Below are 22232 nucleotides of genomic sequence, written 5' to 3' on the forward strand. Positions count from 1 at the left end.
GACTAAAAATAATTCTAAATGGAAAATCTCCATAGAAAGTGCTTTTTAGTCCAGGGCTAGGCTTAATCTGAAATCGCCCCTGAATGTCCTGATCATCACTATCATTTCAAATGGCAAAAACTCTGTAATATTTTGAAACATATATATTTTCACTCCATTTCCTGTAAAAGTACATGACACTACGTCATCATAGCATTTTGAAGAGAAGATCTCTGATATTTCATGTTAGATATTTAAATCCCCAGAAATTAGAAGATTTGTAAAAAAAAAAAAAATACTTACCTGCAGAGAATACCTGGAGAGTAAGGAGAGAGAAAATCACTGCTTCTGTTAGTTTGACTTCCATTGTCAAAGGAACATGCTGAGATCTGTGCAGAGGCCTTTTAAGACAAGGAGTGGATCTGTTAGTCTCAGCGCCCTCCATAATTACTTTATTTCTGCACATTTAGATTTTTTATCCAGGTGTCTGGCTGGAACAGATGTGTATTGGCATGTTATAATTACCCTCAGAGTACAACAACACCTGACTCAAACTCATAGCTACCAGACATTTCCATCATTATATTGTGCAAAAGAGATTGTGATAAGTAGGGTCTGGTCTGGGGCAATTTGTCTAAATAAAAAGGTAAGTTCTATCTCACACTCGCTCTCTCTCTGACACGTGTGCGTGTATGTGTGTGATTTTTGATTTGTGCATTTTTTTTGCATGGAAAAAAGGCCATGTTTGATACCTTATTTGTTTCTTTACGTATCTGTCTTTTAATTAATGTGAATGTTTTGAAAATAATCGTGTATATATAGATAAAATACACACATTTCTGCACATTTCGATTTTTTTATCCAGGTGTCTGGCTGGAACAGATGTGTATTAGCATGTTATAATTACCCATCTGAGTACAATAACACCTGACTCAAACTCATAGCTACCAGACAGTTCCATCATTATATTGCGCAAAAGAGATTGTGATAAGTAAGCTCAAATGATAAGTAGGGTCTGGTTTGGGGCAATTTATCAAAATATAAAGGTTAACTCTATCTCAGTCTCTGTCTCTGACATGTGAGAGAAAGAGAGAGTGTCTGAGAGAGAAAGGCCATCAGATGCAACATGGGTTGCATACCAAACAGGTCCCACTGTTCAGCTGGTCCCTATTGTGGACAGCATCTAGGTTAAATGGAAATTATATAAGCAGATAATATAAGCAGGCTACACCCGTTATATAAGCACATCATTATGTTCAAAAATGAACACAGAAGAAAAAAATACAGGTGCAGGAATCTTCTCTTTTCTTGATTTGTGATTTTTGTTGGCATGGAAAGAAGGGCATGTTTGATACCTTATTTGTTTCTTTACGTATCTGTCTTTTAATTTATGTGAATGTTTTGAAAATAATCGTATATAGAATACACACATTTTACATAAGTGGCGGTGTGGTAGAATCTCATTTTCCTTAAAAAAATTAGGCACTTGTCCTCTGATCAGCCACGTAGCGCCACGTCTCGACGCTTGCGCATTGGCTAAATGTCACTCAATTTCCGGGGTCGGTCCAATAGGTTGTGTACAGTGTAAAAATCAACATTTAGGCGCTTTTACATTATTACACAAGACCCATCACGGCAGAAACCATTTCAAAGTTTCTTTAAGACTGTTGGAATTGCGAACAAATCCCCAAGAGGACGTCGATGACAATGAATTTCTTCAGGGGAGTGATGGGTGGACAACCCGCGGGGCCACAGCCGACTGGAGCGGAGACGGTGAGAAACGAAACTCGTCTAGCATGCTAGGCTAACAAGTTAGCTAATGTCACAAACACACACAACCTGGTGGACCGAAACTTAGGACAAGGTGTGTGTGTAACTAATAGTTACCAGACACGCAAAAGAGTTAACTTTCACGTTTTCCAGGCTGAAAGACCGGTGTAGGCCTTGTAACAGTGCACTCACTTTACGACCAGTTTCACGAGCACAGACACAATGTGTCAATCAATACAGTGATTGACGCAAACATTTCTGCAGAGCTAGCTAGCTAAGCTGCTTAGCCTAATTGGCACAGGATAACAATTGAACAATTGAACGTGTGTAGCCTGCTCATATTCTTGATCTATCAGCGTTTTAGGGAAGAAAACGCTTGACATGACCGGCTGCCACTAAATGAGCAGATGTCTTCGTAAGTGATAGTTTACATGCTTTGCGTCCATCCAACTGTTTACTGTCATCTGGGAGAGACTATATGGCTACTTGGATTGCAGTTCACAAACCAAAAATACAGCCAAATTCCACGTGAATCCATTGGTTGTGAATGGATCTCTGCTGGGAGGGGCTGCTGACAGTGACATATTTAAGTCCCTTAACCCTTGCCGAACAAGAGAATGTGTGTGACATCTCAGGCCACTATCAAAAGAGGGCATTTCAATCTGAATGGTGCATATCAATTAGTAATAGATATAAATCTCTGTAATCAATCAATCAATAAAATCTATTTTTACAGAAGCAGATTTCACTAAGGGCTTATACAGAAACCCAGCCTAAAACCCCAAAGAGAAACCAATGCAGATGTAGAAGCACGGTGGCAAGAAAAAACTCCCTAGAAAGACAGGAACCTAGGTAGAAACCTTGAGGTACCAGGCTCTGAGGGTTGGCCAGTCCTCTTCTCGCTGTGGCGGGTGGAGATTATAAGAGCACATGGCCATTAAGACCAGAATGTTCTACAAGATGTTCATAGATGACCAGCAGGGTCACATAATAATCACAGTGGTTGTAGAGGGTCTAACAAGTCAGCACCTCATGAGTAAATGCCAGTTGGCTTTTCATAGCCGAGCATTGCGGTTGAGACAACAGGTGCAGTAGAGAAGGAGGGAGGGAGACAGCCTATAGGGAGGAGGTCAAAGACCCAGCAGTGTGGTGCCAGGACCACAACCTCTCCCTCAACGCCAGCAAGACAAAGGAGCTGATCGTGGACTACAGGAAACGAAGGGCCGAGCACGCCCCCATTCACATCAACAGGGCTGATTTAAGCATTTCACCGAATACAAATACCTGTTGTATTCGGCACATGTGACTAATACAATTTGATAGGGGATACCTAGTCAGTTGCACAAGTGAATCCATTCATTTAACCCAACTACTCTGAGTCAGAGAAGTACAGGGGGCTGGCATAGTCGACATCCACGTCATCGGCAGCAGTTGTTGGGAGTTAACTGCCTTGCCTAAGGTCAGAACGGCTGATTTAAAAAAAAAAATTGTATTATTCTTTTTTTTTTCTCCACGTTGCTGGCAAAAAAACAGCGACCTTTCGCTTGCTGGCCCAACGCTCTTAACCACTAGGCTACCTACCACCCCATGCAACCATGTACTGATACATAGGCTTACATCCACTGCAGATTCAGGACAATGTGTTCAATCGAAGTTCAGCCAAATCAAATGTTATTTGTCCCATGCTTTGTAAACAACAGGTGTAGACTAACAGTGAAGTGCTTACTCACGGCCCTTCCCAACAATGTAGAGAGAAAGAAAATAATAGAAAAGCAGTAACATGTAATAATTGATACACAATGAGTAGCGATAACTTGGCTCTATACACGGGGTACCAGTACCGAGTTGATGTGCAGGGGTACGAGGTAATTAATGTAGATATGTACATATACCTAGGAATAAAGTGACTAGGTAATAGGATGGCAGTGTGTGTGTGATGAGTCAAAAAAGTTAGTGCAAAAAGGGTCAATGCAGATAGTCCTGGTAGCTATTGGTTAACTATTTAGAAGTCTTATGGTTTGAGGGTCGAAGCTGGTCAGGGTCCTGTTGGTTCCAGACTTGGTGCATCGGTACCGCTTGCCGTGCAGTAGAACAGTCTATGACTTAGGTGGCTGGAGTGGAGTCTGACAATTTTTAGGGCCTTCCTGTGACACCGCCTGGTATAGAGGTCCTGGATGGCAGGAAACTTGGCCCCAGTGATGTACTGGGCCATTCGCACTACCCTCTGTAGTGCCTTGCAGTCAGAGGCCGAGCAGTTGCCATACCAGGCGGTGTTGCAACCAGTCAGGATGCTCTCCATGGTGCAGCTGTAGATCCTTTCCCTTAACATGTTGTGTTAACCATGAATTATTTTGATTGAACCACAGATCCATAAGCTGTGTGACCGCGTGGCCTCCTCCACACTCCTGGAGGACCGCAGGGACGCTGTCCGAGCCCTTAAATCGCTCTCAAAGGTAGGAGACAATTGCATTACACTAATCTCTATAGTTACACCACTGTTATGCTGATGCACCATTGTTGTCATGATTGTACCATTGTTACACTGACAATTGTTACTCATTATTGATAAATGCATGTTAAAGCATTGAGGCTGCAGAGGCCGATTATGATGAGCCTAGGCCTTATCTAAATATTAGCTTTTCTCCTGTGCATTGTTTTAAGTGAACATCGCTGGAGTTCTCTTTTGATGTTCGTTATCTTGTGAGCAGGGACACATCCCCTTATCACCCCTCACTCTGCGTACACATCCTCATGCGTACACATCCTCAGGCTCTATCTAAACAGTCTGGGATGGGGCCCAGTCTCAATCCTCTTAAATCACCTCATTATTTCGCCGCCTTTCCTCCATACACTGATCAGGAAAGACCGACTGGGGAAAGGTAATGTAGGAATTCATGGGTTGCACCTCTGTCACTTGGTCGCATCGTTGCCATTGTTATCAACATTTTACAGATGACGCAGCATATTGATGTCTGACAGATGGTTGTCTTTCTGAACGGGGGCTAATGACTTTTTTTTGGTCAAATTTAAAAATGAACGTTCCAAACGCTATTGTGACAATGTGCAACCCATGAATAAGGAGGGTACCTATTGGTTGGCTCCGTGCGTTCACTGCTCCAGTTCTCTTTAAAAAAGCAATGTTGAGGAAAATAAGACAATTATTGACATGCAGCCTTGCTGAAAACCTGACTCCTTCCCTCAGTCCCTACTCTCTACTGTATTAAAGGTCTAGAGACCTCTAGGCCATAACTGACTGACTGGCCACTAGCTGCCTCGTCAACCATGAGTAATGAGTTTATCAGGCATGAATAAAGGGTTTAGGGGCATGGGGTCACACACAGACACAGACCAGGGAAAAACAAAGCTAGCCAGAGAAACAGACCAGCTAGAGCTGGGAGTTGTTGAATTGCATTAGCTCTGTTTGTCCCCAGTAGATTCTACTCAACGTTGAGGGGTAACTAATCACACAGGTTTGTCTTATCACATCAGAGATGGCACAAAGCAAACCACTGTTCTGTTATTTAACTCTGCTTTCAGAATGTATTATACTTCTGCCTAAGGTCATGTGTGGAGCTAAAACGTGTGTTGTTCATGCAGACACGGGCGGTATATCAACAGTTAGGGGGAGCACTGGGGCAAAACAGGCATAGCTTTGAGTTAAAGCAAAGGTCATATCCTCTCTGGTCCATGGGCTGCCTAGGGGGAAACAATCACTTTCTGTTCTCCTGACTTGATTGTTGGTTTTGATTTGTAGAAATATCGCTTGGAAGTTGGCACTCAGGCTATGGACCACCTGGTTCACATACTGCAAACTGACAGGTATGTTTTGTGTGTGTGTTTATGATTAAGAGCTTTATACGTATCCCTTGCCCTATGCTCCTCGTTAGCACATTGTAAACGTGTGGTGGGGTGATTTAAGGCGAGCGTTTTCTATGGTGCTCGGTCGTTGCTAAGAGTACTTAATATTTAGGGGACGAAAGCAGTGCTTGTTGTGTTGACATCCTACCCCTCCCATTTTCTGCAGGTCGGACTCTGAAATCCTTGGCTACGCTTTGGACACACTCTATAATATTATCTGCAACGACGAAGAGGAGGAACAAGGTGTTTAGGTGTTAAAAACCTAGTCCTCTTCTACAGAGGGTTGTGAACAGGCCCCAGAACTGTCAATAATTTAGTATTTTGTCATAGAGCAGAGCCTCTATTTTTAACTGCATGTTCAAAAACACTCTTCCTTTTTGGGAAAAATGCTTTTGAATGACAACAAGCAAGCCCTGGCCTAGTAACCATTGCATGTGTAATTGAGTTCAATTACTGCCAATTAATTGGACTTCAAATCAAAATGGACCCTGTCGTCCTCTTCCACACTCACCCCATTTTTCTCTCTCTCTCTCTCTCTCTCTCTCTCTCTCTCGATGTTAATTGCAATGTATGTAAAGATTGTCATCTCTCTCTTCTCTTCCATGTTATAACTCTACAGACGAATCTGAAGGTAAAACTCTTGTTTGTGCATGACGTCCCCCCCCCCCAACCACTAGCGACGCTTCTTGTAAATGATATGCATCGTTCTTCTCCGCGGGTTGTTTTGATTTCTAGCTCTCCTGTGGTGCACAGTAGGTTGTTAGTCTGAAATGCAGTGCTTTGGCAGAGCCCATTAACAAACACTAGGGCTATATTTGTATTGTGTACGAGTCGAATCGTCTGACTTGGATGGGGCTTAAATCTCTTGCACTCCCCCCTTCTTACAGACATGGCGGCCGCACCCCCTCTCTCAGGGAAGCATAAGAACGTGCCTGTGTCTGGTCAGTACTAGTACTGTAGACTAACTAGCCCACAGAAACCTCACGGTGTGGTGACTCTTACTAGTCAACTGAACTAACCTCACTAAAACGTGTTGGAATGGGAAGTATGGTTTAATACAGTAATGACTGGGTGGTAGTAACATGTCACTAATAGCACTCCTACCTCAGCCTCTCTCCTGTCCTGCAGCGTTTCTCTTCCCATTGCTCTTCTTGTTTTCCTCACAATTAGCATATCTAGTCAAACGCACATCACTCTGCACAGGATGTTGGGACGAAGAGGTTTTGATTCCAAAAGAAGAATGTTAGATTCCAAAAGCATCCTCTTCCTCACAGTTGTACATTTTAAACCATGTTCACTGTGGTGAGGTTATTCTAGTATTACAGAACGTCTCATTATCTGGTTGTTCTTGATGTGAAATATTATATTTAGCCTAGAACCCTAGATGATTGAGTGTGTTGTCTATAATGCGCTGCTCCAGTACTTTTGTGTGCTTTTAGACTGGATGGGAACCAATTCACCGTGCCCTACCACCTCCCCTCTCGCTAACTCCTCTCCCCCTACCCCCCTCTGGTGCTAGCCTACCTCAACCCACAACCATCAACACCCCTATCCCAATTACCCCCTCCATCTCTCCCCCTGTCTGTCTTTCTCTGAAGCCTGTTCATGAGTAGGATGAGGACCTGGAGTTTTTCCTGCCAGGTCACATGGTCAGGAGGACAAACTCCTGGTCCTATTCATGAGGGTCAGTCTGAACTAGGTACTGCACAGATTCACGAATCATTCCTTAATAAAGATCTATTCATACTCGGGCTCAAGTAATTTCTAGATCAAAACATCGGTGTAGTGCCCAGGTGAGATTGATCTCTGTGAACAAGCATTATTCTATGGCTCCCTCCAGCCTTGCCTATGTATAGTAGCCATGTCTCGGGGCTACTTCCCGCCTAACATGGCACACCCAGAGGTCTTTAAACCTTGTGACCTTTGACCTTTTCAGATGAGAACGCCCAGAAGCAGGAAGAAGACCTGGGAGTCCTGTTCACTGACAAGTTCCTCGGCGACTCTGAGAACGTGACACTTCTACTGACTCTGTTAGAGGTAAACAGACCAGAGACCCAAACATCTACTTTGTGTCTTTTATGAAAGCTAGTAGTCTCTAACCCATGGTCTCGGTGTTAACTAGACCTGGAGACCCATTGTGCGTGGTGGTTTTCAGACCAGCTGGTTTCAGATTTAAGCATAAGCCTAAAATCTGCACTGCTTATATACAGGATTACAAGGATGTAATTGATTTCCCACCATGCCTGTGACACTGACTCCCTGCCTGTGACGATGACTCCCTGCCTGTTTCAGGAGTTTGACTTCCACGTGCGGTGGCCCGGAGTGAAGCTGCTCACCGCTCTGTTGAAGAACCAGTGTAACCAGGTCCAGGGCGTCATCCTGGTCAGCCCAATGGGTGAGTCCTCTAACAAATGACCTGGAATCAGCTGCTGCTGAATTGTCTGACATCAGCCCACACCAACAACTGACCCAAAATGAGCTGTTGTGATTTGATTTATCCTCTCAATCTTTTTTCTCTCTCACTGGTGAAGTAGTATGACAAGACGTGTTAGTCTTGTCTATTTCTTTCCCTAGAGTATATGACTAATTAGCGTACTTGACCATTAGTGGAGTTATTTTCTGACTGATTTGCCTGGCTGCTCTCTGAGTTGTATGTTGTTAATGGTCCGTCTCTCTCCCCTGCAGGTGTTTCTAGACTGATGGACCTATTAGCTGACTCCAGAGAAGTCATCCGTAATGATGTGAGTACTGATTGCTGCTTCAGATGGTCTTCAGTAGTAAGACCGTAAAGCCACAGGAACAAGCTAGTCTGCTAGTTTATCTTTCTGCTGATACAAGACATTGGGCCGGTTTCCCAGACACAGATGAAGCCTTCGACTAAAAAAAGCACGTCTTGTTTCTGGGAAACCGTCCCAAAATCATACGAGCTGGTCTTATACCTGGGCTTGTTGTTTCTCTGGATATATGATCACTACATCAGAGCTACTTTGATCGTATTCCCTCAGGGTCTGCTGTTGCTGCAGCAGCTGACCAAAGGCAACGCGGCCATCCAGAAGATCGTGGCGTTTGAGAACGCTTTCGAGCGTCTCCTAGATATCATAACAGAGGAGGGCAGCAGTGATGGAGGTAAAGTCGAGTGGAGGAGTACTGCCATATATACACTCAAGCTAATTGGCAATCAATGAATCCATTTCTTAATAGATTACATTTGATTTAAAATTACATATTTCAGCCAACATCCACCCTCCATACTTGCACTCTAGAAAATTGGCAATGAATCCATTTCTTAATAAATACAATTTTATGTGATGAAATCAAAAATCTTCATACATTTCTTGACAGAAATCCACCCTCCACCTTCTCTCTGTCCAGGTATCGTAGTGGAGGACTGTCTCCTGCTGCTCGTCAACCTGCTGAAGAACAACAGCTCCAACCAGAACTTCTTCAAGGAGGGCTCCTACATCCAGAGGATGAAGCCCTGGTTCGAGGTGGGAGACGACAACTCTGGCTGGTCCGCCCAGAAGGTCACCAACCTCCACCTCATGCTGCAGGTAGGACTCAGCACACCACAGTCCTGATGGTACGTTAAATTCAGGGAGAAGGGGAGTTTTGAGCCCTGAGCAGTTGACAGAGCAGTTCACTGTGCCACGCATGGCCAGGATTGGGGGCGGTTGGGGTGTAGAGTATGTTGACCGTAGCACTGTGTCTCATCTCTCCATCTCTTCTCTGGTCCAGTTGGTGCGAGTCATGGTCTCCCCAGTCAACTCTCCTGGAGCCACCAGTAGTTGTCAGAAGTCAATGTACCAGTGTGGCCTGCTGCAGCAGCTCTGCACCATCCTCATGGCCACTGGCGTGCCTGCTGACATACTCACTGAGGTAACGTAGGAGAGGACTGTTGGACTGGACCAAAAAGGCTTCCTTTTCATTCTACTCATTGTGTTAGATCAGTGATTACTGTTGTTCATACTGATGCGTGCTTTGTGTTTGTACCACTATGTCACTCTTTCTTTCTCCTCTCAGACCATCAACACTGTATCGGAGGTGATCCGCGGCTCACAGATCAACCAGGACTACTTTGCATCTGTCAACGCTCCCTCCAACCCCCCAAGGTGAGTTCCCCCAGACAGAGGACTGTAATCAGTTATAGCACAGCCACAGAGTGAAGGTCATCTCTAAAAACGGTTATCCCCTGATTCCAGACCTGCCATAGTGGTGCTGCTGATGTCCATGGTCAACGAGAGGCAGCCGTTCGTGCTGCGTTGTGCCGTTCTCTACTGCTTCCAGTGTTTTCTCTACAAGAACCAGAAGGGCCAGGGAGAGATCGTAGCCACCCTACTGCCCTCCACCATCGACGGTCAGTTCAGTTGCACTGAACCTCTATACTGAATGTGTTATTACAAAGCTATGACCACACTGTACAGCTGTAGATGGCATATAATAAAATGTTACTTATGACTAATATACTGTAGGTTATTTGCTTATTATTTTCTAGTGGAAAAATGTAGTGGAACGGAGGCATAAATAATCTACATATATCTATTATTTAATTCCCCCTCCCTCCGGCTCTCTCTCTCCCTCCCCAGCCAACTCTATCTCGGCGGGCCAGCTGTTGTGCGGGGGCCTGTTCTCAGCTGACTCCCTGTCTAACTGGTGTGCTGCAGTGGCCCTGGCCCACGCCCTGCAGGACAACCTGACCCAGAAAGAGCAGCTCCTCCGGGTGCAGCTGGCCACCAGCCTGGGCAAGCCCCCCGTCTCCCTGCTGCAGCAGTGCACCAACATCCTCTCACAGGTACACCACATAGACAGATAGACAGGCTAACATGCTTTGTGAGGGGAGCGGTCAGACTGGACCAAAGGGTTAGCACCATAGCGGGAGAGTTGTAGGTGTAGCTGATCAATAAATATTAGTTTGAAAACTAAAAGTGCCATTTTGAAAGTCTTATTAGTGAAACATAAGCAACAGAGGGGTGATTTGAAAGGTGTCTCTGTCTGGTTGAAAGGTGTCTCTGTCTGGTTGAAAGGTGTCTCTGTCTGGTTGAAAGGTGTCTCTGTCTGGTTGAAAGGTGTCTCTGTCTGGTTGAAAGGTGTCTCTGTCTGGTTGAAAGGTGTCTCTGTCTGGTTGAAAGGTGTCTCTGTCTGGTTGAAAGGTGTCTCTGTCTGGTTGAAAGGTGTCTCTGTCTGGTTGAAAGGTGTCTCTGTCTGGTTGAAAGGTGTCTCTGTCTGGTTGAAAATATTGCCTTAGATTCAAATAGTTGATCATTTGTCACTCCAGGTTTTCAGGTCACCTTTGTCATGGTATGGCTCCCAAATGGCACCCTATTCCCTTTACAGTGCACTACCTTTGAATAGGCTGTCATTTGGGACCCGACCACAGTAGTGGGGAGTGGTTCTCAGACAGTCAACCTGTTGCTTGTGTGTGAAGTTGCCAAGTGTCACGTAAGGAAGGTTGTTGTGGTTTTGCAGGGGGATAAGATCGACCGGAGGGTGAGTATCTGGGGTGTGGGCAGCACCTGTCTGTCATGGTTTGGCTTTGGCATCAGCAGGATCCTTCTATATGTTCCTTACGTTGGGGGTTATGTTTTGGCTTTCCTGTTTTGTTGTGTTTTGGTGCCTCCAGCCCTCTTTGTGTTTGCCTATCTCACCTGTTTGTCGAGTTCTATATTGGTACTGACCCTTCCCCCCCAACTCCCATAAGCCCGTGCTTTGACTCTTGACCCCCTTGCTGTGTCCGTTCTATGGGGACTTGACTGTCCTGGACGGATGCAGCAACCACTGCGGAACTCTGTCTGTTCCTCTATTGATCTGTTGTGAGAGGGGTTACTGACATTATTATTTTCACCACTGGTGTTTCTCCTCCTGTACTCTAGGTGGCAGCACTATCCGTTATAAAACTTAGCGTTTCACCCGGGGCCAAAGATTCTCCAATTAACTATTGTGATCATTTGTGTTCCCCCTTTTTTCTCCTCCTGCCCCCCTTTCTCAAACATTTGGTGTTTTTTGCATTACGTCACCATTGGAGGCGAAATCTGAAAAGGTGATTTACTTATGGTTTGATAGTATGCCATGTCATCCTTACTATTTATAGTCACTTACTGACCTCCATTTGGAATGAACCCACTTTCCTTTCTCACACCCTTCATCGCCCTCACAACAGGAGAGGTCTGCATTGCCTCCCAAATGGCACGCTTTTCCTTTTATAGTACACAGCCCAGGGCTCTGGTCAAAAGTAGTGCGCTATATAGGGAATATGGTGCCTTTCGGCACACAAACATGCCTGAACTATGCAGTTTACGTGCGGTAACTTAATAGTGCCCATCACTCACTGCATATCATTAAGCCAACAAACCTTTTTTCATTATTCCCATGACCATGCATGGATACTGTAAAGCCACTTTATTATTATCATTATTATCTGTTTCTCTTTTGTGGTCGCCATTCCTAAAGACTCACTACACAGAGGCTTTAGCTTTGCATGTGTTGTCAGCTACATTTAGCAGCTGTGCGTTAGCTTTATATCTTAGTTATTTTTGTATGTGAATGTCTAAGTAGTCATATTTGGGCTCTTGTGGATTGTGTAGAGGATGACGAATGTGCCAATATTCTATTATATTCCTTCCATGCAGTCACATTTTCATCAGTCCTGTTGTATCACCTGCTTAGCTAAGCTGCAGAGGAGTTGCATCATCCTTTTGTGGTGCAGGTAGTGATGGTAACCAAGGCCGTTGCTATAGTAACATATTGTTGAACACTTAAGGGTCCTGAAAGAGTTGTTTTTAACAGGATCTGAACTAACTCGGGTCATCCTATGAAATTCACTGCATGGTTGACCTAACCTAACCCTGGTTTATTAATAATGTTCATTTTTAGATTTTGTTCCTTTGTATTTGAATAACTTTATTAGTTACTAACGGTCTGCATTGAAGTCACTAACGTGGTACTCTTGAAACATTTATAACATGGTATTTCCTGCATAACTGCTAGATACAATGTTGTTTTTCCCAACAGAACTCAAAAGGGAAAAATACAATTCAAAAGTTGACCATGTGCCAACAAAATTGCATTTTTATTGTAGCTACCAGCACACAATGTTCCTAATTTCAGTGTCCGTGACATCAAGTTATATTGTAAAGTTCCTATTCAACCTTAAATGTCTGTTGGGAATAGTTTAGAAATATCAGTTCATTTTGTTGGCCCTTAAAATGCTGTTTTATTTGGTTGGTTTAAATCAAACGTGTCGTCTGGAGATATTCAGGAGACTGATTAATTGGACAAAAGGAGACGCAATGACAAGTTGTCTAAACCAGGAAAAATAAGACATCCCTCATTATAATGTGGGGGGACAGACGTTTGAATTGAACCCAGCTAAATGAATTTACTCTCCATGTTGAGGAGGAGTTCTGTTCTGACACAGAGACCAGGATGTGGTCCAGCACGAGACTAAACCTTACATGAGTCGTGTTTTACTGAGTGGTTGAAGTCCTGGATCCCAGGCCATCAACAGGCTCTGTACACAATGTTCATGTTCAATACCTTTTACTCACCCCTATTTGTGAGTGTGTTTCTTAAGACTTTGTGTGTGTGTGTGCGTCTCATCCACAGGGCAGTAAAGTGCAGACGCGGGTCGGTCTACTCATGCTGTTGTGTACCTGGATCAGTAACTGTCCCATCGCCGTCACACACTTCCTGCACAACCAGGAGAACGTCCCCTTCGTATCCTCCTTCAATAAACCAAGTAGCTCAACATCACTGTTCTATTGTACTTCCTTTTACTCTGATGGCTGGAATATCAACTATTAGCCTGTTAGTGCAGTCTGTCGTATAACTAACTCCTCTCTGTGTTCGTTCACCACATACAGGATAGTGATGGATATTGCATACATTGTTGCATGGATGTTTGTGAGGCCCTATGTCTTGTGTTGCTAAGAGAATAAGAGAGATCAACGCTACACGGGGGATGCCAATGTATGCACGAGTGCATTGTTTCATTGAAAATTGTCTTGAGAAAGGCCTTGTTGCCATTAAATCCCCTATGTTGCTGTGACCCTTGACCCCTGGTGCCCTGTAGCTGACAGGTCAGATCTCCGAGAACCTGGGGGAGGATGAGAGGCTGGTGCAGGGCCTGTGTGCCCTCCTACTGGGTATCTGCATCTACTACAACGACAACTCTCTGGAGAACTACACCAAGTAGGACATTTAACTACGACCCTCATAATAACTACGCCAAGTAGGACATCTAACTACGACCCTCATAATAACTACGCCAAGTAGGACATCTAACTACGACCCTCATAATAACTACACCAAGTAGGACATCTAACTACGACCCTCATAATAACTACACCAAGTAGGACATCTAACTACGACCCTCATAATAACTACACCAAGTAGGACATCTAACTACGACCCTCATAATAACTACGCCAAGTAGGACATCTAACTACGACCCTCATAATAACTACACCAAGTAGGACATCTAACTACGACCCTCATAATAACTACACCAAGTAGGACATCTAACTACGACCCTCATAATAACTACACCAAGTAGGACATCTAACTACGACCCTCATAATAACTACACCAAGTAGGACATCTAACTGCGACCCTCATAATAACTACACCAAGTAGGACATCTAACTGCGACCCTCATAATAACTACACCAAGTAGGACATCTAACTACGACCCTCATAATAACTACACCAAGTAGGACATCTAACTGCGACCCTCATAATAACTACACCAAGTAGGACATCTAACTGCGACCCTTGTACTACTTGGTGTAGTTATATCTAACTACGACCCTCATAACTACACCAAGTAGAACGTTCTAACCCTCATACTAATGCATCCTCTTTCACTCTCATAACCGCAGTGAGAACTAGATCAAGTATGACATCTGCTACCCAAATATTAACGCGTACCCTCTCATACTAGGCCCGGGTTCAAATAGTATTTTCAAATGCTTGTTTGATTGAACTTGGAACCAATATTAGAATAGCTTCAAAAGTCCAAACCCTATTTGAGCCCGGGTTCTCTCATACACACAGCCTTTCTACACCTCGTCACTCTACACCAGCAGTTACAGCACACAGTGATGCCACTACAATGAGAACAAGAACTATGAGCTGCCAGATTCAGAGGGGTTGATATAAATGCGGAAGACGCATGTCTGTTGAATGCGTTCAGCTGTGCAACTGACTAGGTATCCCCCTTTTCCTTCCCTTCATGCTAACCCTGCCTGTCTTGTCTTCCCCCAGAGAGAAGCTGAAGCAGCTGATCGAGAAGCGCATTGGGAAGGAGAACTTTGTGGAGAAGCTGGGCTTCGTCACTAAACACGAGCTGTACTCCCGCGCTGCACAGAAGCCCCAGCCCGTCTTCCCCTCCCCTGAACAGATGCTGTTCGACCACGAGTTCACCAAGCTGGTCAAAGAACTGGAAGGTTGGCAAAAGTAACCTCCATTTAACCATAACCTAACCGAAATACAACCACAACCTCAAGCATTTCGATGCACCTGCGATAACATCTTCAAATCAGTGTACGCAACCAATGAACTTTGATTTGACCCTAAGCCAAGTACAACCAGAACCACAAATCAAAACTCTGTTTGTGTTGGTGTCTTCTTTTCTCTTCTCTTGGGTGGTTTCACCACTGTTAATTGTGTGTGTGTCCGTCCACAGGTGTGATAACGAAAGCGGTCCACAAGACGAGCGAGGAGGAGAAGAAGGAGGAGGAGGTGAAGAAGACTCTGGAGCAACACGACAGCATCGTCATCCAGTACAAAGATCTCATCAGAGATCAGGTAACTGGCCTCACACTGTTAGGCGTAACGCTGAAACGGATGCCCTGTTTCTGTTCTAAAATCTTCATTAGCACGTTGCACCTTCACTTTTTGTATTCTTTTGAGCGTGGATTAAATGAATCATACTATAACCCCTCCTTGGGTTATTCCTTGTCATGGTTTTGAGTGCGAGTACTTTTTGAACCCTACAGATATTTTCTGTCCGACACACCTGCCGCCTTTCATTCTAGTCTGTCCGCAAACCCACATACTGGCTTTCTACACACACACACACGCATCAGAAACCGACTCGCCATGCTTTCAAGCATCACAAGTTTATATACACCCTCTACACTCAAAGGCCGCTTGCATTCAAAATGCATTTTTCCCCCTGTGTTTTATATCATATTTTACAACAGCTGATGAAACTAACACTGTATAAGTGTGAAAACGTTTGATCAGTGTTATTTCCTGGTAGTTTCCTGGTTGAAAATGCAGTCTGCACAGGACCTTCTAATCAGCAGCTTTGCATGGGCGGTAGTTTTGGCTTGCCTGGTGACATCACCAGGCGCTAACTTATATTGTTTAATAGAGCAATAACAAAGAGTTCCAAACCTCTCTGCCAATAACAGCTAGTTTTCAGTTTTCCAAACCACACTCGGACTACTCCCAGACAGTCCTCGCTAAATTCTTGCTTGAGAAATCGTTTTTTTTTGCTAAAAAGCTATTTTTGTCCATTTTAATGGAAAACTATTACAGTAAGGTACACTCGCCGGGCCACAACCACACAACCCATTTCATAAAATATTCAACGGACCTATCCCGTTACCCTGAAAGGTCTAGTTGTGTGTTTTGGCCAATGTCTCTTGTCATTAAAGAAGTGTCTGTCATCTCTCAACCAGGACACCCAGATCCAGGAGCTGAGGGAGCAGGTTTCCACCCTGTCTCTGAACAGTGAACAGATGCACAACCAGATCATACAGCAGCAGTCCCAGATCCAGCAACACAAAGACCAGTACAACATCCTCAAGCTGAAACTAGGTACTGTAGGATAACCTGGTATTACACAGTGAAAAAATGGCACCTCAATCCATTGGAAAACAAGAGAGCAACATCGTTCTTGGCTAAATTGCTAATGATTGGGGGGGGGGGGGGTTAGGCACATGGAATTGTTCATAGTGGCACATGGAATTGACACAGTCTATAATGGTAGTGGAAACTGAGACGTATTACTGATGCAGACTTGTTGCGACTGCACTTGCTGATTTATAAATAGGATTGTAGATGTGATAATGACTGTGTGTTGTGTCCAGGTAAAGACAGCCAGGGTCTGTCCTCCAGCCAGGGTCTGTCCTCCAGCCAGGGAGAGGGAGCTCACGTTAACGGGCTCCACTCAGAGGAGCTGAGCCAGCTCAGAGAGGAGGTGGAGGAGCTCCGCAGACAACACACACTACAACACACACAGCTCAGTGACAAGGACTCACTCATCAACACACTGGTGTGTGTTTGGGGGGGGGTGAATCACATATCAGAAAAATGTCTTTGGGTTATCCCTCCCTGTGTGGATGAGTTCTGTATAAATGTCATGTATCATGGATGTTACTGGAACTGGACAAGATGGACCTGAAGAATGACCGACTGATTTAATGATCTTTTGTGTGTTAGTAGATCTGAATGGTGGTTGATGATATCTGAGTGCTGCTTTATCATTTCAGATAGGACGTCTCAGCCGTTGACCACTTCCTGTTGTAATAGTTGTAATGGTTGTGATGTCTTGTAGCGGTGCGGGGCAGCAGCACAGACAGCAGAAGGTGGAGCGGGAGGGTCCGACAACACAGATCTTCTCGGGGTAAGACCCAACCACAGACAGGACATGTGTAGAACAGACATGAGTATAGTTACATAGAGATATTATACTGATGATGGAGTTACTGCTGGTTGTTCCCACCAGGAGGTGGAGTCGTTGAGGAGTCGTGTCCAGGCTCAGTGTGCAGAGATCAGCCAGCTGCAGACAGAGAGACAGGAGCTCATCAGGAGAGCTGAGGCCGTGGTGAGAACTCAGACCCAGCCATCACCGTGTCTTGAGACGTCTTAAGGCTGTTACATACAAACATGGTCTTTCACACTTTACTCCAACCCCCCCCAGAAAGTTCTTTGGTCCATATTTTCCATTTTGGTATGCATTAATGTATATGTTATGACCACTGCACTTAGTACAGAGAGGTAACTAGTCTCTCTATCGCTCTCACTTCCCCCTCTATCAGTCCTCGGCCCCGGCCTCCAGCAGTGAGAGCTCGGCAGACACAGTTAAAGTATCTGAACTGGAGAGCAGGCTGGCTGCTCAGACCACCGAGACAGAGAGACTTAAGGTACTGGACTATCACCACCTCACATCTCTGTAGGTAGCTGCTGTCTGTTCAGAAGTGAGCAGCATTCAGATACAAATGTATTGAACAGGGGTACTCCACTCTTACCCTACAAGATTCTGAACCTGCTGGTTTTCTGTTCTACCTCTTAATTACACCCACCTTGTGTCCCAGGTCTAAATCAGTCTCTGATTAGAGGGGAACAATGAAAAAATGCAGTGGAGCTGTTTTCAAGGTCCAGAGTTGAGTTTGAGGAGTATAGAACAACCTGATGGTCTGTTTTGTAGACTAGAGGGTCATGTCAGCTCTATACTTACATTGCATTTCTATCTGCAACATTCTGGAAGTTTCACCTCGCTGAATAAACTTCTCGTGTTAGCCTGACTCCAGGGCTGCCTTACACCCAATTCTGATCTTTTTTCCACTAATCGGTCTTTTGACCAATCACATCAGATCTTTTTCAGAGCTGATCTGATTGGTGAAAAAAACAGTTAGTGAGACAAAGATCAGAATTGGGCTTCCTGTGATATCAGCCCATTAGTAACTGACTCGTGACTGTTACCAGCTAAATGTGAGCTGAGACGTTGTGAAACCTCTCAATTATTCAACATCTTAAGTATGACCTTCATGTATGTGACATCCCCTTCCTCTCTCTAACGCTAGTGAAGAAAAAAAACCATCATCTGATGCAGTTGAATTATTAATGTTTTTGGTCAGACAGCCATGTTGAAGCCATGCCCTTCCTTGTTAGCTGTCCTACCTCTCTCTCACCTCGCTCTCTTCTCCCCCTCCAGGAGGAGTGTCGGGGCCTGAGGGAGGGCCATGCGGGGCTGGAGCAGCAGTTGGCGTCGGCCCAGAGCACGGTGGCCATCGAGCAGACGGAGAAGACCAAGCTGCAGCAGGAGGTGCAGGAGTCCAAGAAGGAGCAGGACGACCTCCTCATGCTGCTGGCCGACCAGGACCAGAAGATCCTCAACCTCAAGCAACGTCTCAGAGACCTGGGAGAGACGGTAGGAGAAACCATCTGTTCCTATTGTAGATCTAGACCGTGTTCTCAAACTACAGAGGAAGATCCTCCGCCTCAGAGGTTCAAAGGTTTAGGTTATTATTGTGGTTTTAGTGGAGGTAGATCATGTTAGGTTAGTTGGCTGTTGTGAGGTTTTAGATTAAGCTAATATTTAATATTTCATTGTTACATGTAGGGCTGGTTTCCTGGAGAGCTGTGATAAGTCATTCTGCCTGTGTAGTAGTTGAATGAATGAGGACATAACTTGTCGTCCTAACCAGCTAGCCCTACTGTCCCTGTACTCCCTGTGCCCTAGTTAGAATGTGACCCTCTCCTCACAGATTGAAGACGAAGATGAGCTAGACGCCAGGGACCAATTCGGTGAAGATGCGACGACGACGATGATGAGGAGGAGGATGAAGAGAACAATGACTAGAGAGTTCTAGAGGGATGGAAATCTGGTAGACTAAAGGCAACAAAGACATTGCTGCATTAGCCATGTTGTTCTAATACACTATTAGAAAAATGGAAGAATGGGACTAGATGGATTGCTCTCTCTATCGCTCCAACCCACCATGCTACCTTCTTCTTTACTCCACCCCTCCCTTCATCCCTCGATCGCGTCATCCATTTTAATGTCTAGATCATTTTATTACAAGATGGTGACAAAGATCCCCCCCCCCCCCCCTTCCAAAGAAATGACTTTCTCAGTGTGTTCATCTCTGCCATCTTCTACCACATAAACAGCCCAGAGAGACACTTCTTCATGCATTTCAAGCCTCTTTGTTTCTGCTACGGTAGCGCCATGTTAGGCCTATGCAGTTATCGATTCAATAACCAGGCTTAGTTTCGACTTTACCACACAATGTCGTCACTCTGAAGAACGAGCGCAATTAGAGAAAATAATGGACGGCAAAGACGGACGGATGTACGGACACCAAGCAGTCGGACGAACGGATGCCTCTTTCGTGGTAACTGCACTGTAGGGTCCTTGAGGCTCAACTTCCTCGATTGCCCGCCCCCCCCCAATTTATCTGTGTATACACTCTCCCTCTTGGCACCGCAGTTCAGTTCAATATGTTCAGTCAGTGTTCTATCAGAACTGTTTCCAATATGAGTTTGACCCCTCAGCTACAGTACTGCTCTGCAATATGCTGCAACGTTCGCTGATGATAGAAAAAGATGTAAAAGAGATATTTTTGCAACTTTTATGTCAAGTCCTGACCTGACATCCAGCTTCTCTGTGTGATTGTTGTGTAATTTATGAGCCACATTGAAATGAATAAAATTATCTATGAATCTGTACAGCTTGTAGGAATACTTGTGAATACTTACTATACACTTTGACTAAATCTGTTTCATAGTTGAAAACACAAGAGGAATTTTCCATTTCACTTTTTATGTAATTTCAATGGTGGTGTTAACTTAAGAAGTAGCTGAACTTTTTAAACCAACATTTCACATTTAAACCAACTAAACTACTAAAGTAGCTCTATAAACCCACAGGGCTGGTTTCTGCCTGTTATTTTAAAGACTTAAAAGTTTCCTCATATTTTTGCCTATTGGTTGTATACATATTACATTAGCCTTATACCTAGGTGAATTCTTTGTGTGAAGACATACTGATTCTGAATAGAGACGTTTGACCGTAATTGTTGATATAAGAAATATTGACCATCCATCTGGGTTCCGCTTTGGAACTTTTGGTGTTTGACGAATGAGATGTAAAAATGTATTTCACTTTATAGCTCTAATGAATTTCACAGTTTTGGTGTGAAGCGCTTTAGTAAAATTATAAACTAGGAGAAAATAGCCTGAAATCCAAATTGATGTGCTCTGTTTCCCTATTGAGCATTTCAGTTACGATTGCGGGCTAAAAGAAACACTACAGTACTTCAATATTTGGAATATGGAGTTTCTATCGCATTACTAGGGAAAGAATTGAAAATAATTAGCTTTTGCAATATTGAATTTCAGTCACAATGACATCCAAATCTAAACCCCTAATTTGAACAGTGCCATTGTTTGTGTCTGGTATCTGCATAAAGTTTCAGTTTTTGATTAACTGCACCTTTGTTTCCTTGTTTGTTTCTTCCTTGTTTTCCTTGGTTGGTAAGATGCATATATATTGGTAAGATACAATATATATATTGTTTAATTTACAGTATTGGACCGCACAGATTCATTAGAATACCACATCCTTCATGCCTCACATTTTCAGTTGATTGGCACATCATTAGGGTAATTTCATATAGGATGACCTCATCCGGCCTTAACCCATTAGTATTTCAGTTGATTGACAGACAATTCTTAATTTCATATGGGGAAACTTCATCCAGACTATCAGTATTTCAAATATTGTCCCACAAAGTGAGGGGAATGCTTCCTGGAAGGCAGATAATACAATCTGGTTCTGGTGAAGCACCAGAGGCTATCTACTCTGCTCCTCCTATTCTGTAAATACCTTACCTGCCATGTTTCCACAGCGCTGGGCCCAGTTACCAAGGTAGGCAGCAGGCACACTCCCTGACTTTCCATCCCATTGACTCTGAGGGCTGGGTGAATGTAGCAGAGACACACACACATATATATTACACACAGGCTGAGGTTGTGACAGTAGTACTGTATCTTCTCTGCAGAATGATTTTTATTATGGCGGGAGAGCAGTAGGTAACAAGATAACAAAGGATTCAGGTCTGCACAGTGAGTGGTGTGCTACATTTACAGTGTTTTCATAATATCCAAGAAAAATGTATAGTCCGAACTGTGTAGTCGTAAAACGGTAATGTAGGAGGGAACAAGTTGATGTGGAACACATTTTAGAATGGAAACTGTTCAAGGACAGAGGTGTTATTATACAGGTTCATATGTTTGCCCTCTCTTAAACTGTACTGTATCAGTTTTAATTAAATGAATAGAAGAACTATGGTTATGTAATAAGCTTATTGTAGTGTGAGCGTCATACCCCCCCAGTCTTTGAGACAGCAAAGGCCTAGATTTGAAGGTCTTTTTAAAGTTGTTCCAAATATCATAGGAAGATTGTTCTTATTTTACTTTCCTTGACAAATGGTCTGCATGCAGCAGAGTCCTGGTTCAACCCTTCAAATTATAGTGTTGATTAGGGGAAGGTAATGCCAACTAAATCATGTTCAAGAAATACACAAATGACACCCCTGCTTTTTGTGAAAGTGTGAAAAAGGACACAGAACATTTGAAAATGATACATCTGTGAATTATGACATTCGCTACACTGGATATTCCATACCTTAGGCTGTCGGTAAATCATATGTAATGCCCTACGTATCATAGCACTTGGGTATATTTTTATGACAAGAAACATTACTCTCTCTACAGTAGAGAGACTAAGTTCAGCCGTGATGCTACAGAGAGACCTTTTAAATTGAAAAGGATTGTGCAGTATGAACCCAAGAACACACCCAATAAATATGACGTCATTATGAATGTGTTCCTGT

At 43.9% G+C, this 22232-nt stretch overlaps 1 protein-coding gene across 9 annotated transcripts; it reads left to right on the forward strand.

The window, feature by feature from the left end:
- Positions 1–1492: 1492 nt before the first annotated feature.
- LOC106610266 (general vesicular transport factor p115) lies at positions 1493–20829 on the forward strand. Of its 9 annotated transcripts, XM_045722821.2 has the most exons (28): positions 1493–1752; positions 4116–4202; positions 5504–5568; positions 5774–5850; positions 6227–6238; positions 6495–6548; positions 7544–7644; positions 7900–8002; positions 8293–8348; positions 8613–8733; positions 8980–9158; positions 9343–9483; positions 9628–9716; positions 9807–9961; positions 10191–10396; positions 11071–11091; positions 11627–11641; positions 13207–13317; positions 13673–13791; positions 14866–15047; positions 15287–15408; positions 16290–16428; positions 16701–16885; positions 17168–17236; positions 17339–17437; positions 17652–17756; positions 18548–18763; positions 19101–20829. In XM_045722821.2, the coding sequence occupies exons 1-28, from the start codon at positions 1681–1683 to the stop codon at positions 19203–19205; spliced, it is 3006 nt and encodes a 1001-aa protein (XP_045578777.2). In that variant the 5' UTR covers positions 1493–1680; the 3' UTR covers positions 19206–20829. The 9 variants fall into 9 exon arrangements, with proteins under 9 accessions (XP_045578777.2, XP_045578779.2, XP_045578781.2 ...); XM_045722823.2 differs by lacking the exon at positions 11627–11641; XM_045722825.2 differs by lacking the exon at positions 6495–6548.
- Positions 20830–22232: the final 1403 nt, after the last annotated feature.

This window comes from Salmo salar, chromosome 08 (genome assembly GCF_965601325.2).
Source record: "Salmo salar chromosome 08, fSalSal1, whole genome shotgun sequence".
In the NCBI taxonomy this organism is placed as follows: domain Eukaryota; kingdom Metazoa; phylum Chordata; class Actinopteri; order Salmoniformes; family Salmonidae; genus Salmo; species Salmo salar.